At 46.7% G+C, this 25,666-nt stretch overlaps 1 protein-coding gene across 7 annotated transcripts in view; it reads left to right on the top strand.

Moving 5' to 3' along the window:
- KCNAB2 (potassium voltage-gated channel subfamily A regulatory beta subunit 2) overlaps nt 1-25,666 on the top strand; it is a 157,240-nt gene that overhangs the window by 93,141 nt on the left and 38,433 nt on the right. For 5 of the 7 annotated variants that reach the window (XM_029066330.2, XM_029066332.2, XM_029066331.2 and 2 more), the window contains 2 exons: nt 22,230-22,273; nt 23,590-23,627. In XM_029066330.2, the coding sequence (XP_028922163.1) occupies nt 22,230-22,273; nt 23,590-23,627 (82 nt within the window). Of the gene's footprint in view, nt 1-853; nt 1,155-10,023; nt 10,251-22,229; nt 22,274-23,589; nt 23,628-25,666 lie in introns of those variants that run through there. The other 2 variants (XM_029066333.2, XM_029066328.1) reach the window with 2 other exon arrangements.

Genomic DNA, 25,666 nt, shown 5'->3' with positions numbered 1-25,666 from the left:
AATGTCAATGTGGCTTAGTGGAAACAGCATGGGCTTGGGAGTTAGGGGTTGTGGGTTCTATTCCCCGCTCCATACCTTGTCAGCTGTGTGACTTTGAGCAAGTCACTTCACTTATCTGTGCCTCAATTACCTCATCTGTAAAATGGGATTAAGGCCGAGCTCCACATGGGGCAACCTGGTTACCTTGTATCTACCCCAGCGCTTAGAACAGTGCTTGGCACATAGTAAGTACTTAACAAGTACCATTATTATTATTATTGCTTTTATGAGGAGAAGACTGAATGGCTGGAGGAATAATATCGTACATTCACTATCCCTCATATCATTGCTGGGAGGAAGGAAGAGGCAAGTGCTCTTACCCCCATTTAACAGAGGAGAAAATTGTGAAGTCCAGAGAGGTTAAGTGAATTTTCTAAGGTCACACAGGAGGCCCTGGTGAAGCTGGGACTAGGGCCTGGCACCCCTGACTCCCAGAACTACACTGTTTCCACCATTCCATCTTGAATCACAAGCCAAACAAAAGTTCTTTCAGAGGGAAGATGACTTCACTGTCACTTTCTTAATATCTCCCTTAACATTCCCTGTCTTCCAGACTTAAGATGCAAATGTGCTGAAGGGTTTTTTCTGTCAGGAGTGAGGCTGTCAACTTAAAGGGAGCCACTTGAATTGTGAGTCTCACCACTCCTGCTGGGGGAGGGGGAGGAGGCCCCGAGAACAGGGTCCAGTAGAGAATTCCAATTCAGCTATGGCCTGATTAGGTACATTGTGGCATCACAGTGCTGCAAGTTTAATTGGGGACAACCTCTCCCCTGATTGGTCCCATTTTAATTGGGTCCAGGTTTCTCCCCAATCAAGCTCAGGAAGTACCAGCAATTTCATCTCAGCCACAGCACAGAGCACTAGAGGCAAGAGACTGGTCCAGAAGACTACTGGTGATCAAAGGCAAACATCCACAGCTGCAGCCTTAAACTGAACCTTATTTTCAATAGATCAGTAATGGTTCCACACTCAACTTCCCACCCATCCCCACCCCCTCCATCATTTTGCTCTCCAGGAAACCCTTCCTTTAAAATGGAACATCAAATTCAGTCTAAAACTGCATTCTAAGGTGGTGATTAGTCCTAGGTCTGCTGTGGCCTGCTGGCTGACCTTAGGTAAGTCACTTAATCTCTCTGGGGCTTGGTTTCCTCCTTGAAAAAAGGGATTAAGACACTTGCTCTCCTTAGCACTTAGATTGTGAGTTCTGTGCTGTTGGATAGGAGTTATGTCTGATGTGATTATCCTATAGCTACCATCATGTTTGGCACATAGTAAATTCATTCAGTTGTATTATTGAGTGCTTACTGTGTGCAGAGCACTGTACTAAGGGCTTGGGAAAGCACAACATTAAGCAGTGACATTCCCTGCCCACAATGAGCTCATAGGGTAGAGTAGGGGAGACAGACATCAATACAAATAAATAAAATTACAGATATGTACATAGTGCTTTGTGGGGAGGGAGGAAGAGCAAAGTGATAAATAAAATTACAGATATGTACAGAAGTGCTTTGGAGCTGGGAAGAGTAAAAGGAGCAAGTCAGGGTAATGCAGAAGGGAGTGCAAATGGATACTGTAAATAATTAGGGATAATATCAATATAATTTATTTGAGCTGGAGTGAATTTCAAATAGATTATCCTCCAGAGTGGTAATTGCACTACCGTTCGATTGCATTTATTGAGGCCTTGCTATGTGCAGATCTCTGTATTAAGTGTTTGGGGGAGCACAATAGAGTAAGTAGCTACAATCCCTGCCATCAAGAAGTTGATCTAGCATGAGAGACAGCCATTAAAATAAATGGCAAGTAGGGGAAGCAGCCAGATCTAAGCTGTGTATGTAATTGCTGTTGGGGTGGGCTGATCACCTTCGTGCTTAGGGGATGAGGACTCAAGTGCAGAGGAGGTGTATATATCTATAATTCTATTTATCTATTTTGATGTTTTTGATGCATGTCTATTTGTTTTGTTGTCTGTCTCCTCCCTTCTAGACTATGAGCCTGTTGTTGGATAGGGATTGTCTCTATCTGTTGCCGAATTGTACTTTCCAACCTCTTGGTACACTGCTCTGCACACAGTAATCACTCAATAAATATGATTGAATTGAATGAATGAATGAATAGGGTGAGGAGATGAGAAGTTAGTCTTACAAGACTTCCTGGAGGAGATACTATTTTAGTAAGACTGTGGAGATGGGGAGAGTCGTGGTCTGTTAGATTCGAAGGGGGAAGGAGCTCCAGGCAGGGGTTGGGGGGGGTATGAGCAAGGATTTGATGATGAGAGATGAGGTGGAGGCAGAGTGAGAGTTTAGGTCCTGGTTTTCACTTAGCACATTCCCAAACAAGCAGTCAATCAGTGATACTTATTGAGCACTTACTGAGTGCTAAGCACTGTACACTACTTTATTTGAAATATCCCAAGAGGGTAGGTCAGACGGCTTCCTTGGTGAAAAGCTAGTGCCTAGACCGTACCAGTTATTTGCCGGGCTGCCCACCTCTGTCGACGCCTGCAGGCCCCCTAATCTTCACCCACCACCTCGCTTTTTATAATCCTGGGCTTCTGAGACTTGAACTGAAGAGTGTGTACGGAGCAGGGCAAGTAATTACCACTGTAAATTATTGAAGCAATTGGCCCTGCTGATTCTGGGAAATCTGGCAGAGGAAAGGACCTTTGGTAGTGTTGTCTTTCAATCTCATTCTCTCTCTCTCTCTCTCTCTTTCTCTCTCTCTCTCTCTCTCTCCAAACACATCTCTGTGCAAGCCTATGTGTGCACTCATGTATAAATGAGTAAAGAGACTGCTGCATTCTTCAAGCATTCAAGGCCCCTTCCAGTCCTTTGCATTGGAAGATTCAGGTCCATTGCATAGGTTGGGTTACAAATGAGGGAACAGGTAGTCTGGTGGCAAAGACCTTGAGTCTGGAAGTCACAGGACGCGGATTCTTATCCTAGGTCCACTGCTGGCCAGCTGTGTAATCTCAGAGAAGTCTGCCCTCTCCGGGCCTCAGTTTCCTCATCTGTAAAATGGGGATTCAGTACCTGTTCTTCCTTGATTTAATAGTTTTGTATCTACCCCTGCACTTAGAACAGCACTTGGCACATAGTAAGCATTCACCAAATACCACAATTATTATTTAAAATTTACTGGAAAAAGTCCAAGTTTTGCCTTCAGTTCTTAAATCTGGTCATTTTTAGGGAGGTGAATTCTATCCTTTTCTCAGGAATTCCAGCCTACAGGATTTGGGGTTTCATTGTCCTATAGAAGAACAGAAGTGCTGGTTGTCGGAAACTGGGGACATTTACTTTTGGAAATGCTCTTTGAAATTCAGACCTTAATCATTCAAGGCTATTTTTTGAGGGCATACTGTGTGCAGAGCACTATACTGAGCATTTAGACTGGAATCTCTCAGAACTGAGAATCCCTCAGAACTGAGCTTACTGTTCACAGATTGTCAAGCACCATCTCTTGCTGCCCGTCACCGGGCACTGAAAAGCTGGGTGGCTGTGGATGGTTCCAGGCAAACCATCACCACTACAGCAAAAGCAACTCATCTTTCCCTCTTAACTATTGCTGACTGATCAGTGCTCACCCCAAATGGCCAGAGGCAGCCAGAAAAGGTGCCCGGTGATTTTCGTGGACTGTGCAAAAGCGATTCTCTCTCAAAAACCATCAGGGGGTCACCTGCCACCAACAGCTAATTCAGACCCACCTAAATTTCTGCAGACATTTCCCTTCCTGGAGAAAGCCTCAGTGAGCTTCCTTTCCAGTTATATGATGTGTTTGAAGAAGAAAGCTGCTGGGTTTCCCTGCATCCTAAAGAGGGGATCTTTCATTCAATAGTATTTATTGAGCGCTTACTATGTGCAGAGCACTGTACTAAGCACTTGGAATGTGCAATTCGGCAACAGATAGAGACAATCCCTGCCCATTGAAGGGCTTACCCTCTAATGGGGGAAACAGACCAAAAACAATAGCAATAAATTGAATCAAGGGGATGTACATCTCATTAACAAAATAAATAGGTAATAAAAATATATACAAATGAGCAAATGAGCACAGTGCTGAGGGGAAGAGAGAGGGGGAGGAGCAGAGGGAAAGGAGGGAACTCTATCTACCCTATGGATAGAATCTTCAAATTTCCTGTGGAACCGTGACAGATTTAGAAGCTGAAATCCTAGAATGGGGTTATCTGAGCTGGATTGCAGGGCCCAACCTATCTGGATTAAAGGATTTTATTACTACAAGCAATATCCGAGGATTAAGGCTTTGGATTTCATTCTGAGGTACAGTTGTGGTGCTTTGTAATATAAGGCTGAAATGCACATAGATCCACATCTGCACAAACTACCTTTTTTTAAATGGTATTTAAGTGCTTACTATGTGGCAGGCAGTATACTAAACACTGGGGTACATACAAGAGAATCATGTTGGACACTGTCCAGGTCCCACATGGGGTGCAAATTTATCCCCATTATGGGGAAGCAGCGTGGCTCAGTGGAAAGAGCACGGGCTTTGGAGTCAGGGCTCATGAGTTCGAATCCCAGCTCTGCCACTTGTCGGCTGTGTGACTGTGGGCAAGTCACTTCACTTCTCTGTGCCTCAGTTCCCTCATCTGTAAAATGGGGATTAAGACTGTGAGCCCCACGTGGGACAACCTGATTCCCCTGTGTCTACCCCAGCGCTTAGAACAGTGCTCGGCACATAGTAAGCGCTTAATAAATACCAACATTATTATTATTATTATTATCCCCATTTTACAGATAAGATAACTAAGGCCCAAGATCACACAGCAGACATGGCAGACCTGGGATTAGAACCCAAGTCCTCTGATTCCCAGGCCCAAACTCTTTCCACTAGGACACACTGCTTCTCATGGCCATGTTGCTTCTCTCCTAATCTAATTATGTCAGCCACGAGATTCCCCTGCAGCCAGTGTGCTTCCAGGCCCTGAGTTTTAACAGAAGACAGCTCATCAGTTGTATTTATTGAGTGCTTACTATGTGCAGAGCACTGTACTATCAGTAGACAAACTCCCTGGCCTCAAGGAGTTTACAGTCTAGTGGGGTAGCGTAACCTGGAGGAAAAGAGCATGGGATTCAAGGGTCAAACGACCCTGCCTCTCCCCATCTGGGTTGTTGTCCCGGCTTTGCCCCTTTGCTGTGGCATGTCACTGAACCTTTCTAGGTTGAACCTGTCTAGGTCTTAGTTTCCTCATCTGTAAAATGGGAATGGGATACCTGCTCTTTGTACCTTTTTAGATTGTGAGCATCACACAGGACAGGGACCGTGTCTTCTCCGTTAATCTTGTACTTCTGCAACATGTAGCACAGTGCTTAGCACAATAGGTGATGCTTACTGATAATGTCATCATTATTACTATCATTTTGATAGTCAACATAATAAAAAGAGAAAGTTCTCCCCTAGTACCCTGGGAGTCTGATTTTTGGAAGACAGGAGTCTTCCCTCTGTAGTCATTCTCGTCACATGTCTGCTCAATTCAGAACTAATAATAATAATGGTATTTATTAAGCGCTTACTATATGCGAGGCACTGTACTAAGCGTTGAGGTGGTTACAAGCAAATTGGGTTGGACACAGCCCCTGTCCCACATTCTCAATCCCCATTTTACAGATGAAATAACTGAGGCCCAGAGAAGTAAAGTGATTTGCCCAAGGTCACACTGCAGGCAGGTGGCGGAGCCAGGATTAGAACCCATGACCTTCTGACTCCCGGTCCCGTGCTCTATCCACTATGCCGTACTGCCTCAGTGATCCTTTTTTATTGGACTATTAGACCATTTAATCCATAGCAGAAAGAACACTTAGAGAACCTTGATACTTCCAGAACAGTCTTCTGGGAGTGGTGGAGAATTTTTTAAGGTGGGTTCCAGTTAACCTGGGTTTGGTGAACATTATTTTTGAGCTCTGATGGTCTTTCCCTGAAGCTGCCTCAAATCTTCTTATGTGGATGCCTCGGGGTTATTGTTATGATATTATTGGGGTATTAAGTGCTTACTATGTTTCAGACACAGTTCTAAGCCTTGAATATCTACAAGTTAATCAGGTAGAACACTGTCCCTGTCCCATGGGTGTTCGCAGTCTAAGTAGGAGGAGGATCAGGCATTGAATCCCTGTTTTACAGATAAGAAAACTGAGGCCCAGAGAAGTTAAGGGAATTGCCCAAGGTCACACAGCAGTCCAGTGGCAGAGCTGTGATTAGAATCTTTTGACTCTCAGACCCATGCTCTTTCCACTGGGGCAAGTGGCTCCTCTGGTGTGGACAGAGCTGAGCACACAGCACAACAAATCCTGAGTTCCCTTCAAGATGACATGGAGCTATACCTGCCTGGAACAAGTTTATTGGGCCTTACAGTCCTCTAGGCCAGTTAACCCTACCAGAGGGCTGTGGGGGCTTTGGAAGGAAGAGCAGGGTTTGCCAGTAGCACTTGGAGTTGCATCTCATACTGGAAAGGGTAGGATTCAGCAGATTGATCTTGGACAGAACTGGATGCTTTGCCGAGAGAGCCACCCCACTGTCTGTAAGTGTTTTTATGTCCGTCTCCCCCATTACGTTGCAACTGCCTTATGGATAGGGAATAGGTGTTTTGCTTCTGTTTTTTCTCAAGTTTGTGGGGCAATGCCTCGGTTCTCAATAAATGCCATTCATACTGTGTGCCTCCCAATTAGCTCAGAAACCTCCCAACTGGCACCGTTGCCCGAAATAGTCCCCTTGCTGCCAGCCTGCCTGGACCCTTGGGATTGCACTGGGCCTGCCGGCATGTCTCTCAGACAAGCAGATATGCTGATCCCAGGGTGCCCAGGGGGACGGGAGGACCACAGGCGGGGGGTCCCAAGACTCCATTCATTCAATCGTATTTATTGAGCACTTACTGTGTTCAGAGCACTGTACTAAGTGCTTGGAAAGTTCAATTCAGCAATAAAGACAGTCCCTGCCCGCACCAGGCTTACAGTCTAGAAGGGGGCTGTGGGGGACACTCCTAGTGGGGACAACACCGTGCTTATCAGTATGAGGTTCAGGTTTAGCAGAAATGCTTGCCACAGGCAGATTTGTGCCCCCAAATGGGTTATGCAGCCAAACACTCCCCTCAAAGAACACCATCCCAAGGCTTTAATAGCAATCAATAGATCATATTTACTGAGCCCTTACTGTGTGCAGAGCCTTACACTAAGTGCTTGGGAAACTACAGTACAACAGAGTTGGTAGATATATCCCTGCCCACAAGGAGCTTGCAGTCTAGAGGACTGGAGGGGTGAGGGTATGGACATGCTGGAGGGGCACTGTACAACCTAAGAGAGGTCTTCATACAAAAGCGATTTTGCCTTTGGCAGGGTCCCTAACCATGATCTGTTTCTGGAGCTTAGGATTGCTCCCATTCTGATTCCCCCTCCCCACCCTGTCCCTCGAGGATTGTCTGGAGCCCCAGATTCTCACCAGAAGGTCCCCCAGCACTTATGTCCATATGCGTAATTTATTTACATTAACGTCTGTCTCCCCCTCTAAACTGTAAGCCCTTTGTGGGCAGGGTTTGTGTCTGTTTATTGTTATATTGTACTCTCCTAAGTGCTTGGTACAGTGCTGTGCACACACCAAGTGCTCAATGAATACTGTTGACTGCCTGACTGACGTTCTGCGAAGGACAAGCTTCACCCAGCTGAAGGGTGTGTGGGTGAGGCAGGAACGATGCCCCTAGAGCGCGCATCCACATTGGAGCCTCTCTCTCTCTCAGGTTCCCGAGATAAAAACGCCCGAGACCAGGGGCTGAATTTACAGAATTTCCCTCCCGGATGTCAAGAGAGCATCAGTCAGACCAGCCGGAGCATGGCTGCCGGACAGTCGTTCCACACCCACAGCTGGTCAGGGGTTGGGGGTGGGGTGCGCATGAGCAAACCCCCAGGGAGGAGGTCTGGACCCTGCTCTCGGGGAGCCTCCTTTCCCCCTTCAGAGAAGGTTGGGGGCTCTGCGTGGACCCCAAAGATTGTCTGGGCTTGCTCGGGGCCTGGTCTTGCCCTGAGGGCTTTGTCAGGAAGCCTCCAGAGCCCCCATACCAAGCTTGTTTGTGGCTAACATGAGAACAGACCCAAGTTTAACCCCACCCCCCGAGGAGATGACCTCATTTATGAGAAGAGAAATTCATTGGAGGAGACATGGGGACTTTCTGCTTTCATTATTGGCTTCCTGAAATCAACACCAAAATCCTTGTTGACTTTCAGGGGAGGCAGAGGACCCGGGGGATGAACAACAAATATCCCTGCTTTCTAAATATAGATTCAATTAATCGATCATACTTATTAAACACTTGCTGTGTGTAGAACACTGAGCTAAGCATCTGGGAGAGTACAGTCTATCAGAGTTGGTAGATATGTTCTCTGACCTTGAACGTATGGTCTAGAGACATTAATACACGTTAATTATGGATTTATACATAAGTGCTGTGGGGCTAATTGTAGGGTGAGTAAACATTGCAAATCCAAGTGCAAGGGTGATGCAGAAAGGAGTGGTAGGAGAGGAAATGAGGGCTTAGTCGGGAAAGACCTCTTGGAGGAGTTGTGCTTCTAATAACGCTTTGAAGGTGGGAAGAGCGATTGCCTGTTGATTATGAAGGGGAAGGGAGTTCCATGCCAGAGGCAGGACGTGGGCAAGGGGTTGGCAGCAAGATAGTAAAGATCGGGGTACAGTGGCTAGGTTGCATTAGAGGAACTAAGTGTGGGGCTGGGTTAGAGTAGGAGCCTTTCCTCCTCGCTTGCTCTACTTCCATTTCTGGGGAATCGGCTTCTTCCCCCAGAGGCCCAAGAAAAGTGAATTTGTGCAGGGACAAGGAGTTAAGAGGATGGAGCTGGCCGGGAACTGGGGTTGCTTTTTCAAACTGAGCATTTCCTTTGCCGCCCACCTTCCTCCCACAGTCCCTCAGAACCAGATTCCCAACTGGGGGCAAGCCCCTTTTGGACTGTCTTTAAAATGGAGTCTTAGGAAAAATCAATCCCGGGTGCAGAAACTAAGAACCAAGAGTCATATTGCTCCCCTGATCCTCAGCCTCCTTCACTGTCCATGGAACTTGAACCCTCAATCCTGGTCCTTGTCCTGACTGGCAGCCACTCGGTCTCTCCTCCAGCGCAGGAGTGGGCAGAGCAGCTGGGCCCTCCCTATGCCCAGAAGCCAGTGCCTGTCTGTACTGCTCTCTGTCAAAGAGAGGGAGAGAAAGGCAGCCCTCTGGATCTCCCATTCATTAATAATGAATTGCCAAATGCTTCCTGCTCAGCTCACTGGCCACCTAATTGACTTAGCGAAGCCTCAGCGTCTGGGGAGCAGGCGCCCCCTCTCCTTCGGAAAGTCACCCCGGCGTCCGAAGGAGGAGCGGGATCAGAAGAAACCACGGAGGGTCCTTTTCCCTGCAGAGCACAAACCGCCCCCTGGTCCGAGTCCGTGGCCGTCTGCTTCTCCCGCAGTCCCGCGAGTCCCCGTCCCGTCATCCCCGGAGGCTGGAGGGTTTCTCTCCACCTAAAGGAGGAGGCGGACGGTTGAGATTTTTGCCTCCTGTCGAAGGGAAGTTGCAGCAGAGACAGCACAGCTGGGAGAGGCGGAAATCGGGGCAGTCGCCGGCTGGACCGGAGCCCCCGCAGAACTTGGCAGAGCTGCCTGAGGAAGGGGGCCGGACCTATCCAGACCTCACAAAATGTGACTCACTGGGCTGAGGTGGCCCCGCTAGCTCGACCTGCGAGTTTTCTCGGGCGAGGTGTGTGCGTTGGGCACATTTCAGTTTTCCCGTTTGGAAGACTGGTGGGTGGCAGCAGCAGCAGCAGCAGATTCAAGGCGGGATTTCCCCCTGTTCTTTGGACAACACCTGCCCTGGAGTGGACGCCATAGAAGGCCTCACCCTCCTCTTCAGACTCCTTCCTCCGGGGAAGAACCAGCACTGGGAGTATAATAAAGTGCTCCTGAGTACTAAGTTCAACTGGGAACTGAAGCAAGAGCAGAAAAGAGTCGGTCATGCAGGTCTCCTTCGTCTGCTCGGAGCACAGCATCAAGAGCCGGAGTGCGGAGGATCGGCTGAACAGACCCAACGCCAGCAGCCCCAGCCTGGGCAGTCGGAGCAGATTCCGGGCCGTGGCTATGGTGGCTCGGAGCCTGGGGCACCTGTCTCTGCACAATGCCCCGGCCAACCGGGAGTCGGCCGCGAAGCAGCCAGGAATGAAGTATAGGTAGGGGGCAGCGAGGGGCGAGGCGGGGGCTTTCTTCAGGTTTCATCCTTGGTAGGAGGTTTGCCGGGCTGGTTCCATGGCCCTGGGAGGCAGCGACACTTGGGCATTTTTAGGGTTTGGTAGATTCTTGGAGGAAAAGCAATGAGACCCTTTGTTGATCTTAAATCCTCTCCCCTCCTTGTTAACCTGTCTCTGTTAACAATGAGACCCAGAAATAATAATAGTATTGTGTTGTTTGTTGAGTGCTTTCGATGGACCAAGCACTGTGCTAAGCACGGGGGTAGACAAAATGAAGTTGTATCAGACAAAGTTCCTATCCCGTATGGGGTTCAAAGTCTAAAAGGGGACGCAGTGGGCCCTAAATTCTTAAATCCTCTCCTCACCACTGTAGAAAGAGCAAGAAAGATTTACTTTTTTTCATACTCTACCTCTTCTCCTTCCTTTTTGACTCATCCACAGGGAGGTGTACGGTGCTGTCTCAGGGAGAGACCTTTTCATTTTCATCAGCCGCTAAACAGACCACTAGCTTTTAGCTCCTTCACTAGATTGAAAGTTCCTTGAGGGCGGGAATCGTGTCTACCGGCTCTGCACACAGTAGGTACTCAATAAATACCATTGATTGGTTGAGATATGATACCGGATCAGGGCATACTTCTGAGGTGCATTTGGCCGTTATTTGAAGGATGGAAGTTAAGTTTATCAGGTCTGGAATCCAAAGGCAGATACCCACTGCTTTCTCTGTCCTAATAGGGTTTCGGGAGTGGCGATGGTGGCGACTGTGGTCACCATGGTGGTGATGGCAGCGGCAGTGGTAGTGATAGTGGTCACCGTGGTGGTGATGGTGATGATTGTAGACTGTGAGCCCCTTGTGGGCAGGGATCGTCTCTCTTTGTTGCCGAATTGTACCTTCCAAGTGCTTAGTACAGTGCTCGGCACACAGTAAGCCCTCAATAAATACGATTGAATGAATGGTGGCAGCAGAGGTGATGGTGGTGGAGGTGGTGGCTCCAGTGATAGTGATGGGGATGATGGTGGGATCTTTGGTGGGGGAGGTGGTCGTGGCAATACCGGTGATGGTAGTGGTGGTGATAGTGATGGTGATGATCGTGGTGGCTCCGGAAGTGGTGGAGGTGATGGTAAAATAAATGATGGTATTCATTAAGCGCTTACTATGTGCCAAGCACTGTTCTAAACACTGGGGTAGATACAAGGTAATCAGGTTGTCTAGTGTAGGGCTCACAGTCTCAATCCCCATTTTACAGTTGAGGTAACTGAAGCACAGAGAAGTTAAGTGACTTGCCCAAAGTCACACAAGTGACAAGTGGCGGAGCCAGGATTTGAACCCACTACCTCTGACTCCCAAGCCCGTGCTGTTTCCACTAAGCCACACCGCTTTTGCAGTGATGGTAGTGGTGGCTGTGATAGTGATGATTCTGGAGGTGGTGGTGGCACTGGTGCTGCCAGCTGGTGATAGTAATGGCGATGATGGTTGTTGTTGCCAAGAAGGTGGTGTTGGCAGTGATAGTGATGGTGATGATTGTGGTAACCGCGGAGTTGGTGGTGGCAATGGAGGTAGCGGTGGGTAGTGATGGTGAGGAAAAACAGCGTGGCTTAGTGGAAAGAGCCAGGGCTTGGGACTCAGAGGTCGTGGATTCTAATCCCGGCTCCGCCACTTGTCAGCTGTGTGACTGAGGCCAAGTCACTTAACTCCTCTGTGCCTCAGTGACCTCATCTATAAAATGGGGATTAAGACTGTGAGCCCCCCGTGGGACAACCTAATTACCTCGTTTCAATCCCAGCACTTAAAACAGCACTTGGCACATAGTAAGCGCTTAACGAGTACCATCGTTATTATTGTGGTGGTCGTGGAGACAGTGGTGGAGGAGGCAGTGTTGCTATACTGGAGAGAAGGGCATGGGGACAACTCTCTTGGTTCCCATTCTGGGAATGGATCGCCACGGCAAGGAGAGCAGCCATAATGTACTCTCCAGCGGACCCAACCAGACTGCTGTAGGAGTCACTTTGGTGGCATCAAGTGAAATTCAGAAAGGAGTCTACCTCCTGTTATAGAACTAGAGAGGCTTCGGCGTTCCTCCTCTCCCATCCCCAGGTTTGCCTAGATTAGATGGCAGATATGGCTCCCACTGGGGGTCAGACAAAACCTCACTCTAGTGGTTGTGTAATTTCACACAAGATCCTTGACAGTATGTGGGCTTCAGTGAGCCAACTGGCTCCTCCGGGAAGGAGTTATGTGACAGATCATCTAAGCATTCCTCAATGTAGCCATGTGACTGCGAATTTCTCACCATGTGCGATGACTTATGCAGTGATTTCAGGGTGTCTTCAGGTCGAACAAGGGATGGGTAAATCGGAGAGGGAAGCAGATGGGAAAGGCTGTAACTACAAGAAAGTTGTTAAAGCACTGGGGAAGATCCAAATCAGTCAGGTCGGACACAGTCCCTGTCCCACGTGGGGCTCGCAATCTATGGAGGTGGAAGAACAGGTATTGAATCCCCATTTTACAGTTGGGGGAACTGAGGCCCAGAGAAGTTAAGTGGCTTGTCCAAGGTCATACAGCAGGCAAGTGGCAAAACCAGGATTAGAACCCAGGTCCTCTGACTCCCAGGTCCCTGCTTTTTGCAGTTGGCCACACCGTTTCCCAGGTTGAAAGGAGACCATGCAAATAGAAGAGGAATCGCCCTCCTAGTGTGTAGCGAGGCAGCGGAAAGAACATGGGACTGGGGAAGCAGAAGACTTAGCCACTCTGGGTCTCATTTTCCTCATCTGTAAAATGGAGTTAAGATACATGCTCTCTCTGCTTCTTGGATTGTGACCCCCATGGGGAACAAGGACTGTACAGTACTTAGCACAGTGTAAACATTTAATAAATACCCTAATTACTAAGAAATGCCCTGGAGTTCACAAGAAAAGCCCCTTAATAATAGAAAATGTAACTCCTAGGGGGCTCTTAAGTCCCCAGTTTTGGGGATGTTTTTAAAAAGTGTTTTTTTTAAAGTATTCACCTGCCAGGAAGCAGGGGGCTGGACCAGATAAATTCATGAGGTCAATCAGTCGATCAATCCGTAGTATTATTGAGCGCCCTTTCAGCTCTAGGATTTAACTCTCAATTCAGTGTGGAAAGGCTCAGGGTCAGTTTAACATTCCAAAATCAAATCAAGTAGAGAAAGCCTTCTATTTTCCCTGAAATATCCAAATGCCACCCAGTGCACTGAGAGTTCTTGGGAAAGGGGGATTCAGGGAAGCGGTGGGGCCTCATGGAAAAAGCATTGGCCTGGGAGTCAGAGGACGTGGGTTCTAATCTCAGCTCTACCACTTACCTGATGTGTGACCTTGGGTGTGTCGCTTAACTTCTCCATGCCTCAGTTCCTTCATCTGCAAAAAGGGAATTCGGTATCCAGCATGGCTTAGTGGAAAGAGCGTGGGAAAGAGTCAGAGGACGTGGATTCTTTACTGGCTCCACCAAATATCTGTTGTGTGGCCTTAGGAAAGTCAGTTAACTTCTCTGTGCCTCAGTTATCTCATCTGTAAAATGGGGATTAAGACTGTGAGTCCCATTTGGAACAGGGACTGTGTCCAACCTGATTACCTTGTTTCTCCCCCAGTGCTTGGAACAGTGATTGGCACATAGTAATTGCTTAATAAATACCACAGTTATTAAATACCATAATTATTCTACTGAGCCTGTGCTCCCCAAGGGGGACCTGATTATTCTGTGTCTATTCCAGTGCATAATATAGTGTTTGACACATAGTAACAACTATTAAGAAGCAGCATGACATAGGGGATAGCACACAGGCCTGGGAGTCAGAAGGACTTGGGTTCTATTCCCGGCTTCCCCACTTGTCTGCTGTGTGATCTTGGGCAAGTCACTTCACTTCTCTGCATCAGTTCCCTCATCTGTGAAACAGGGATTAAGACTGTGAGGCCCATATGGGACAGGGTCTGTGTCCAACCCAATTTACTTGTATCCATCCCGGAGTTTAGTACAGTGCCTGGCACATAGTAAGCACTTAACAAATACATTATTATTGTTGTTGTTATAGAAGTAGGTACCATGGTCCGTTGATTTAAAAGGACTTGCCACAGGCTGTTTCTGGAAAATTGGTCATGAACCAATCACTCTTTGATGCTCATTGGGGGACCACTCAAGAGCATCTTTTTATTCCTATATAAGCAGCTCTCACTCCTAGCCCAAAAGGTATCACTCTGCCATTCTGACATGACTCCCCTCAACTAGACAGAAAGGGAGGAACAGAATTGGCAAAAGAGAGTGGGGGCCTCTGCTCCAGGGTCTGGGCCTCAAGGGGCCCCCACGGGGAGGAGGATCTGAGTGCTTTTGATCACCCCAGAAACACAAGGTGGAAGGAAGTGGCAGTGGCAGCAGGAGGAGGCCTTATGGGTACAGTGGCAGGGGGCGCTTGGGTGCAACATCTAAGAGCAAGGGCTTGGGAGGCAGGGGTTGTGGGTTCTAATTCCAGCTCCGCCACTTGTCAGCTGTGTGACTTTGGGCAAGTCACTTAACTTCTCTCTGCCTCAGTTCCCTCATCTGTAAAAATGAAGATTAAGACTGTGAACCCCACATGGGACAACCTAGTTACCTTATATCTCCCCCAGTGCTTAGAACAGTGCTTGGCACATAGTAAGTGCTTAACAAATACCATCATTACTATCATTATTATTATTGTACTTTCCAAGCACTTAGTACAGTGCTCCGCACATAGTAAGTGCTCAATAAATATGATTGAATGAATTATTCCATACCACCACCACATTAAAGGGGCCTAGGTTAGGCAGGACTGCAGGACCCTCATTCGGCCTCTGCCCAGGGTCAAAGGGCAGTGGTCGTCAGCTCTCTGGATGCCAATCACCTCCTGCCCCAGGAAAGACGGAGCATTCCCAGTCACAGTGTGCCCTGAAGGCAGGTGGATGCGCTCTGCTGCTCCGGTCATTAGAATCCCATCCTGACGGATTGGGAATGGACTTTCAGATGTCAGCTGACACAGCTCTCTGAAGAGGAGATACGGCATTTATCCAGTTGATGTGATCAATGTAGATAGCTAAATTGCTTCATTTCAGGCCAAAATTAAAAAAAAACTCTTCCAGTCCATCAGTAGTAGTTATGGAGCATCTCAAGTGCTAATAATAATTGTGGTCTTTGTTAAACTATGTACCAAGCACTGGGGTAGATACAAGATAATCAGGTCCTCTAAGGGGCTCACAGTCTAGGTAGGATGGAGAATAGGTATTGAATCCCCATTTTACAAATGAGGAAACTGAGGCAGAGAAGTTAAGTGACTTGCTCAAAATCACCCAGCACACAAGTGACAGAGCCAGAATTAGAACCCAGATCCTCTGGGTTATTTATGTTTATATTAATGTCTGTCTCTCCCTCTAGACTGTAAGCTCATTGTGGGCAGGGAATGTCTGTTATATTGTACTCTCCCAAGCACCTAGTACAGTGCACTGCACACAGTAAGTGCTCAATAAATATGACTGTAAATCTCAGGCCCTTTCTCTTTCCAATAGACTATGCTGCTTCCAAGGGCTTGGAAGAGTGCTAAGGGCTTGGAAAAGTACAGTAATTAATAGACATGACCCCAGTTCTCAAGGAGCTTAGAACCTGATGCACTCTAGGTCTGAGATATCCAATTTGGCCACCAAGACTGATCAGATAAATCAGATAATAGTCGCATCTCCACTTCATTTGGTCTTGGGTAAGGTAGGTTATTGAGTTTGCAAAACTCCTGGGTGGTCTGTCACGGCCCTCTCCTGGTTCTCCTCTTACCTCTCTGGCCGGTCATTCTCGGTCTCCTTCGCTGGCGCCTCCTCCCCCTTGGAGTTCCTCAAGGGTCAGTTCTTGGCCCTCTTCTGTTCTCCATTTACACTCACTCCCTCGGTGAACTCATTCGCTCTCACGGCTTTGACTACCATCTCTACGCGGATGACATGCAGATCTACATCTCTGCCCCTGTCCTCTCCCCCTCCCTTCAGGCTCGCATCTCCTCCCGCCTCCGGGACGTCTCCACCTGGATGTCGGCCCGCCACCTAAAACTCAACGTGAGCAAGACTGAGCTCCTCATCTTCCCTCCCAAACCCGGTCCTCTCCCAGACTTCTCTATCACCGTGGATGGCACGACCATCCCTCCCGTCTCTCGGGCCCGCGATCTCGGTGTCATCCTTGACTCGTCTCTCTCATTCACCCCACGCATCCTATCCGTTACCGAGACCTGCCGGTTTCACCTCTACAATATCGCCAAGATCCGCCCTTTCCTCTCCACCCAGACGGCTACCTTACTGCTACGGGCTCTCGTTATATCCCGGCTAGACTACTGTGTCAGCCTTCTCTCTGACCTCCCTTCCTCCTCTCTCGCCCCGCTCCAGTCTGTTCTTCACTCCGCTGCCCGGCTCATCTTCCTGCAGAAACGATCTGGGCGTGTCACTCCCCTTCTTAAACAACTCCAGTGGTTGCCTATCAACCTCCACTCCAAACAAAAACTCCTCACTCTAGGCTTCGAGGCTCTCCATCACCTTGCCCCTTCCTACCTCTCCTCCCTTCTCTCTTTCTACCACCCACCCCGCACGCTCCGCTCCTCTGCTGCCCACCTCCTCAGCGTCCCTCGGTCTCACCTATCCCGCCGTGGACCCCTGGGCCACGTCCTCCCGCGGTCCTGGAACGCCCTTCCTCCTCACCTCCGCCAAACTGATTCTCTTCCCCTCTTCAAAACCCTACTTAAAACTCACCTCCTCCAAGAGGCCTTCCCAGACTGAGCTCCTCTTCTCCCTCTACTCCCTCTGCCACCCCCCCTTTACCTCTCCGCAGCTAAACCCTCTTTTTCCCCTTTTCCCTCTGCTCCTCCCCCTCTCCCTTCCCATCCCCACAGCACTGTACTCATCCGCTCAACTGTATATATTTCCATTACCCTATTTATTTTGTTAATGAATTGTACATCGCCTTGATTCTATTTAGTTGCCATTGTTTTTACGAGATGTTCTTCCCCTCGACTCTATTTATTGCCATTGTTCTCGTCTGTCCGTCTCCCCCAATTAGACTGTAAGCCTGTCAAAGGGCAGGGACTGTCTCTATCTGTTGCCGACTTGTTCATCCCAAGCGCTTAGTACAGTGCTCTGCACATAGTAAGTGCTCAATAAATACTATTGAATGAATGAATGAATTATTGCTGGAGTGACTGTACGGTCTGGTGGAAAATCAAATGGGAGTTAGGAGATCTTGGTGCTCGTCCTACTTGGTCCCTGACCTGCTGTGGGACCTTGGGCAAGTCATTTTACCTCCCTGAGACTCAGTTTTGTCATCCATAAATGGAGGAAGCAGTATCTATATGACAGCCATGGGAGGTAAGCAAAGTTAGGAAAGCACCATAGAAAAATGAAAGCGTGATACATATATAGCAGTGCTTGTGACTCCACAGAGGGTAAACAAAGGCATGTCAACAGTAGAGAGCTTGCACAGTACGGGAAGACATTCAAGGTAAAACTGGAAAATACAGTTGCAGGCTGTATCCAGGTATTTCAGATCCAAAAAAAAGCCCATTCTCCAGAAATATCAGAAATGGAGATCAAAATGGATTATGAAAACTGGAAGTTTCTTGGTAATTTGCATCTATAGACAGAGCCACATTAATGCTGCTAGATTCCACCCCACTCATTGATTTGAAATAATGTCTATGTTTTCGATAAAAACTTTTCTTATGTAAAAGCTTCTAAAAATCATATTCCCAAAGTGCCTCTAATTGACGTGAGAAATGGAACTGGGAAGGCCTTTAACCCAGCTCTGATGTGCAATATTTAACAGCAGTGAAATATTTAGTGGTTCTCGATATGCACTGATGATTTCTCAAACTAAAGGTTATTGTAATGAGGCTTCATTAACTGTTTTTCCACATAGCTGAAAAGATCTGAAGCAGAATTAATGAGATCCAGTGTCATTTGGTTGTAAAGACTTTGTCTGGCAACTGAATGTCCCGTTTCAGTCTATTAAATAGCTCATTTATGAGAAATTTTCCTTTCTCATTTCAACAAATTTAGAGCTATTAGAGTATGACAGTGAAATACTTAACAAAGCCTAGAAATTGCTGACATCATTCCAGTGTGAGAGAGACTGTTTTTAAATCTTCTGCCTAAATAGAGACTATTTTCTCGTTGTCCTCGGATTTACAGCAGTTGGCAGGTCCCATCTTATTTTAACAGTAACCTATGAAGTGGATCTATCTGACTCTCCATTTAGGACATAAACTCTCTGTGGGCAAAGAATATGTCTTGTGCTTCTGTTGTATTTCCCAAATACTTAGTACAATACAGAGAAGCAGCCTGGCTTAGTGGATAGAGCATGGGCCTGGGAGTCAGAAGGACCTGGGTTCTTATCCCAGCTCTGCCATTGGTCTGCTGTGTGACTTTGGGCAAGTCATTTTACTTCTCTGCCTCAGTTCCCTCATCTGGAAAGTTGGGATTAAGACTCTGAGCCCTGTGTGGGACAGGGACTGTGTCCAACCCTATTACCTTGTATCTACCCCAATGCTTAGTATAGGCCCTGGCACATAGTAAGCACTTAACAAATACCATTAGTATTATCATCATTATTATAGCATTCAGTAGACGTTCACTAAATATGATTACTACTACTTGTGGTGGAGCAGTTGGGTGCTTGGAGAATAGCCTTATTCTGTTCAGTTAAGACAGCATGTTCTCGTGGAAAGAGCCTAGTGCTGTGAGGCGGGAGATCCAGGTTCTAATCTCAGTTCTTCCACCTTGGGTGAGTCACCGAACCTTTCTGAGCTTCAATTTCCTCATCTGCGAAGTGGGGATAAGATACCTGTCTCCCTCTTAGTTTGTGAATCGTAAATGAGACAGGGACTGTGTCTGATCTGATTATCTTGTATCAGCCCCATCACCTACCACAGTGCTTGACCCATAGCAAGATTAACAGTTACAATACTTAACAGTTATTCCTGTATTCAGTGGCAGGATTGGTAGATGACTGTTGAAAATTCCTGGGTCCCATCCTTGTCTGAGTAGATTAATCAGTGGTATTTTATGAGCATTTACTGTGTGCAAAGCAATGTACTAAGTGCTTGGGAGAGTACAGTACAACAGAGGTGGTTGACATGATCTAGTGAGATGGGAGAAGTCTCATGCCCCGCAAAAAATAAAGAGAGAATCGCTGGGGGAAAAGACTAACAGAGAAAGGCTATGAACTCAAAGCTAGAGGAGAAGGATGCCACATTCCGGCTCTGTGTGTTCAAAAGCAAATGATTTCAGACTATTTTTTAACCAGTCAATAAACGGAATTAATTGAATGCTTCCCAAGTGCTAAGCGTGGTCCTAAAACTTCGGAGAGTGCAAATGAAGTAAGACACTCGTAGGCCCTCAAGGGGCTTGCAGTTTAATGGGAGAGGCTGGTAAAAATAATTCCCAAAAAGCAACAGGAGAAAGGATGTAACAGGAAGTAGTACAAATTGAGAGGAAAAATTGAATAAAAAATTGAACATACAAATGAATGTGTGAATATATAAAAATCTACATATGTACATGGATGCTGAGAATAGGAATAAAACACAAATGCTAAAGATGAATGATGTTGAGGTGACCCAAACGGGGTGCTGTGAATTAATTTGGGTGGTGAGATATTAGGACTTTGAAAGAACTGTGGTCTGGGGCACTGGGGAGCTGTAAGTGTGGGGAAAGGGAAGGGAGTTCTAGGCTGGGAAAACAGGTTTTCCTTTCACATCTGGTTTGCTTTTGGGGCTCCAGTTTCCTTTCTGTAGTGTCAGATACATGAGTGTGCATTAGCCTGATGATGAGTTCAACAGTGGGGAAGGAAAGGTCTAAAAGAACACAGCTGTGGACAGTTTTTTATGACATCACCCATGGCTACTGCTTTGGCTTACTAAGCAAATGTGGTACTTTTAACTTTGAATCCTTTAACAAGTTCTACTTGGTTTCGCATTAGGACCTTGTAGGTAAATTAGCAAAGAATAAAAATGACACGTAAAGGGCTCAGAGCTGGCCTTTCCTCCCTGAGACAGGTTTTCCCAGCTGCATTTGCAGAGTGAAAGTCATTATATTAGGGTCTGTTAGGGCCCCAGAGCAGAACTGGATCGATTTGATTGATCAGTCAATCAATGGTATTTGTCTAGCACTTAACGAAGTGCAAAGCACTGTATTTGGAAGAGTCCACCAGCAGCAAAAGACCCAGTCCCTTGTAGAGTATAATAGAGACTCTAATAGGAGAGGCAGGCAGATACAAATTATATACTCAGAGAGGGAGCAGGAAGGAGAACAAGGACAGAAGCAGCAAGAATATGAAACAAAGGAGCAAATCATTAAACGTGAGTTCCAAGAGTGGGTTGGTGTCCCTTGGGGTGCTGGGCCTCACCATCGTCCTCCCTAATTAAGGTTTGTTATAATGGAAGCAGCATGACATAGTGGATAGAGCACGGGTCTGGGAGTCAGAAGGTCATGGGTTCTAATCCCAGCTCTGCCATTTGTCTGCTGTGTGGCCCTGGGCAAGTCACTTCACTTCTTTGAGCCTCAGTTACCTCAACTGTAAAATGGGGATTAAGATTGTGAGCCCCACGTGGGACAGGAACTATGTCCAAAATGATTTGCTTATATCCATCCCAGAGTTTAGAGCAGTTCCTGGAACACAGGAAGCACTTAACAAATACCACAATTTTTTTATCATTATTATTATAACATGGCCATGCCCGGGCTGGTTGTCTGAGTTTTTAACTCCAGCTAGGTAGGACAGTCCTGGTGGCAACTGCATCCAGTGCACAGCTTTCCACCCTCTGCAGAGAAGAATGCCCCTCACAGCTTAGCTCATTTCACCACTGGGTTGCTCCTGGCTTTCATGATCTAGGCAGTATGGTCTAATGGCATGAGTTTGGGAGTGGGACTCAGGAGGTCCATGTTCGAATCAGAAGCAGTGTGGCTTACTAGATAAAGCATGGACCTGGAGTCAGAGTGACCTGGGTTCTAATCCCTGCTCCACCACATGTCTGCTGTGTGATCCTGGGCAAGTTATTTCACTTCTGTGCCTCAGTTACTTCATCTGTAAAATGGGGATTAAGATTATGAGCCCCTTGTGGTACAGGAACTGTGTCCAACCTGATTAACCTGTACCTATTCCTGCACTTAGAGCAGTACTTGGAACATAGTAAGCACTTAACAAGTACCAGAATTATTATTACTGTTGCTGTTATTAATATTAATCCCAGCTCTGTACCAGCCTGCTGAGGGACCTCTGACAAGTAAACCTCTTTGGGCTTCAGTTTCCTTGTCTATAAAATGGGGTATTTACCTTACAGGGGTCTTGTCAGGATCAAATGAGATCTATTTTTCCCAAAGCCAGAGATACAATTAAAAGAGATGGCAAGATCTAGTGAAACCTTGGGGGGCTGGATCAGGAGGCAGGAGACCTGAGTCCTCCTTCTGGGCTGTGGCACTGGGAAATCACTTTCCCTCTCTGCACCTCAGTTTTTCCACTTGCTAATGGGACTTATCTCTGCATCCTCCCTCCCTCCCAGAAGAGTCATGGTGATGAATGAGGGAGGATAAAGGCCTGGGAAGTGATTCTGTTATTGTTTGTTGCCAGGTTGAGCAGGCTGGGTGGATCAGCCCCAGGAATTGAGGATTAAAAAGAGGGAAACCATGGCCCAGAAGGCGGAGCATGGGACCGAGACCCAGAAGGACAAGATCCTCATCCTACATCTACCACTGACTTGCTGTGTGTCTTTAGCAAGTTTCCTTGGGCCTCAGTTTCCTCATCTGTTAAATGGGGATAAGATAGCTTGCCTCTCTCCACTTCTTAGATGGTGAGCCCTATGTGGGGCAGGGATTGTAGTTGATCGGAATATCTTATGTCTACTCCCAGAGCTTAGTACAGTGCTTTAGCCCAGAGCAAGTGCTTAGTAAATATTCTAAGAGGTGTTTATTTTGCAGGAATCTTGGAAAATCTGGATTGCGGGTCTCCTGCCTGGGTCTAGGTAAGTTGTCCCATGCTTGAGTATGTTGTCTTTCTGTGTGGGGAAAAGAGATGGGGAGGCACAGCTGGCCACTTGCCCTTCGGCTAGTGGGGAGCCCAATCTCTTCCATTGCTGTGACGACAGAACCTAGCAAATAGATGCATAAAGGATATGAAATTAGATGTGTTTAAATTCCAACTTGGGTCATATTTCTTCATTTTGCTTTTCTAAATGACGCTGTAGGTCTGGCCCCAGCCCCACTGCCCAGTCAGCCCATGATAAGTGCTTAAGAAATACCATAATTGTTATGGTGGTCCTTTGTGTAGCCCATTGCCACATTTTGCTGGGAACAAAAACAAAGTCTGAAGTGCCTCTGGCCGAGGATGGATCAAGTCCTCACCACTCTAATGGTTAGCTGCTACTGAGCTAGTCTGAATTTTGTGTTATGTGAAGTGTCCAGAGGAATCGCTCTGAAAGCTTGCCTACAGAACCAGGGCTTCGGACTTTATTGTGCTTCAGGGCCCTTCCCAAATTGGGAGGTGGGAGGGCGTGGGGAGGATGACATCTTCACACCCCAACTGAAGGTTCTGCCCAAGAGCCTGGTTTTAGAGCGCTAAAGAATTCATTCCCAGCTTCCTCCAAAGTACAGTGAAGGGGCTAGGAGAGTGCTGAAGTAAAATGGAATGATCTCCATCACTCTATCAGTAGTATTTGTTGAGGGTTTATTGTATGCAGAGCCTGGACCTTAATATTTGAGCAGCTACATTAGAGGTAAAAGACACAATCCCTACTCTGAAAATGCCTGCAATCCAACAGGAAGGCAGACACATGATTATTTACAGGAAAGAGAAGCATGATGGCCTAGTGAATAAAGCAGGGGCCTGGGAGTCAGAGAACCTGGGTTCTCATCCCAGCTCTGTGATTTGTCTGCTGTGTGACCTTAGCTAAGTCTCTCCTCTGTGTCTGTTACCTCAATTGTGAAAATGGGTATTAAGACTGTAAGCCCTATGTGTCTACCAACGCTGTCATATTGTCCTCTCCCAATTGTGTCCAATCTGATTATCTTGTATCTACCCCAGCACTTAGTACAGTGCTTGGCATATAGTAAGTGCTTAACAAATTACCATTTGAAAAGAAAAGGAGTAAGAAGATAAGGGAGAGGTGGATAAGTGCTTAAACAATAGAATATACGGATCAGTGAGCTCACAAATGCTGTGAGGACCTAAGTGCTGAAATGGGAGTTGGGGGGATATGATTTAGGAAGAAGGAAGTGAACCCAGAATTTGCCTCTTGGAGGTTCAGTTTCAACAATGAACCTATGTTTTTCTCTGTCACAGGAACATGGGTGACGTTTGGAGGCCAAATCACAGACGAGGTAAGGACTTACTTTGGATGAAAAGAAACCTGCAGAATTTGGGGTAGGACCGGGACAAATTTCATTTCCATGTATTTCTGGTGCTCTCTAGGGTTTCCCGCAACACTCCAGACCCAATCCAAAGTATCAGAACATGTGTGCATAGTACAGTGCTCTGTACACAGTAAACCCTCAGTGATTATGATTGCTTGGTTGTTTCAGAGATGAACTCCTTGTGGGCAGCGAATGTGTCTGCCAACTATGTTATATTGTCCTCTCCCAAGCTCTGCACAAAGTAAGCTCTCAGTAAACACAATTGATTGATCTGGGCATTTTCTGCCCCAAAGTGTGAGCAATATTCAAGTCTCTTGTCTAGGTAACTACGTGGGAAAACCACTTTACCTTTCCCGAATGTCAATTTTCAAATGGTAATGCTGTTTACTTAGATGCCTTTGTATTTCTTGCATAAAGGAGCTGTTTGTTATTGAGAAAGTTACATCTAAAATTTTTAAAAGACTCAAACAAGGCACTTTTACCTATCAGGTTCCAGTCGGTTTCCCTAGAAAATAGGTCCTTTCTGTCAATATTAAAATAGAATGAATTTTCCAATCCCATTTGGGGTTGGGTTTGGTTTAGTTGATTTTCAAAACTCCAGTGCTAAAGACTGAGTGCCCTAAAGGAGAGGCAGCAGAGTCTGGTGGAAAGAGTTTAAGCCTGGAAGTTGGGTGACATGGGTTCAGATTCCATCTCTGCCACTGACCTTCTGTACTTGTGCTTTAGGTTTCTCAGCTGTAAAATGGGAATCAGAATACCGGCTTTTCCCTTCATCACAGGAATGTTGTAGGGGCGGGAGTGGGAAATGAGATAATGTTGTTGAAAAATTAAAAAATACTACACAAATTCAAAGTGTTCGTAATCCTAGCAACTTGCCTCATGCTTGGGCAGCCTTGGAAGGCCTGATGTCATTGTCATCATCAATATCAGTATTGGACAGGGCACAGTACTAGAAAAAGAAGGAAATTACCAAAAATGTAAAAGAAAACATGGTCCCTGTCCCCAAGGAGCCTATAGGGAGCTGTACAAACATAAAACTGCAAACTTACAATTATAGAAAGTTGCACGAGGCTGGACCAGAAACTATAAAAGCACAACCAGAAACTGTAATCATATTTTAGAGAGTTTTATTCAATATATTTAGCTGTTCTTCACGTTAGATACTGAGGGCTTATGGTAGGCAGGTGGTGGGTTTTTAGCAAGTTTTTAAGAAGGAAAGGGCTATGGTTGGTGAAGAGAAGTGGGAAAAGGCACGGCAGTCAGGGGAATGGAATGAGAGGTGGCTCGGAAGCAGAAGAGTGGGTGTAGGGGATCATCAGACCAAAGACTAAGAGACAGCAGACCCTAGAACTTTGGGACCCAACTTGGGGGGACAGGTTTTTGGCCCTCTACCACCTCCTGGGAAAGTAGCGCCCACTCAGATTTAATATTGGCTGAACTCATTTAGAGATATTTTTCAGAGCCCCTTGAGGACACTTTTCAACCATACCCATTACAAATATAGAATTCTAACAGAATTGGCCAGTGATATTTGAGAATTTTATGCTGATTCTCCAGGCCTCTCTAATGTTTCTTATAAAGAACAGACCTTTGAAGTTTGCTTACAAAGTTAGTGCATTAACCCTAAATGCAGTCCACCCCATATCCTTCTACAAGGGCTCAATGGAGAAGAAAGCCCATTCACAAATATTCCCTGCAAATCGTGTTTTGGCTCAGTGGAAAGAGCCTGGGCTTTGGAGTCAGAGCTCGTGAGTTCGAATCCCAGCTCTGCCACCTGTCAGCTGTGTGACTGTGGGCAAGTCACTTAACTTCTCTGTGCCTCACTTACCTCATCTGTAAAATGAGGATGAAGACTGTGAGCCCCATGTGGGACAACCTGATTCCCCTGTGTCTACCCCAGCGCTTAGAACAGTGCTCTGCACATAGTAAGCGCTTAAATACCAACATTATTATTATTATTATTATGTGGAGGTTGACTTGGTTGGGGCCATCGACCAGTCGTATTT

This window comes from Ornithorhynchus anatinus, chromosome 5 (genome assembly GCF_004115215.2).
Source record: "Ornithorhynchus anatinus isolate Pmale09 chromosome 5, mOrnAna1.pri.v4, whole genome shotgun sequence".
NCBI lineage: Eukaryota > Metazoa > Chordata > Mammalia > Monotremata > Ornithorhynchidae > Ornithorhynchus > Ornithorhynchus anatinus.
This window is presented reverse-complemented; position numbering and strand designations above follow the sequence as displayed.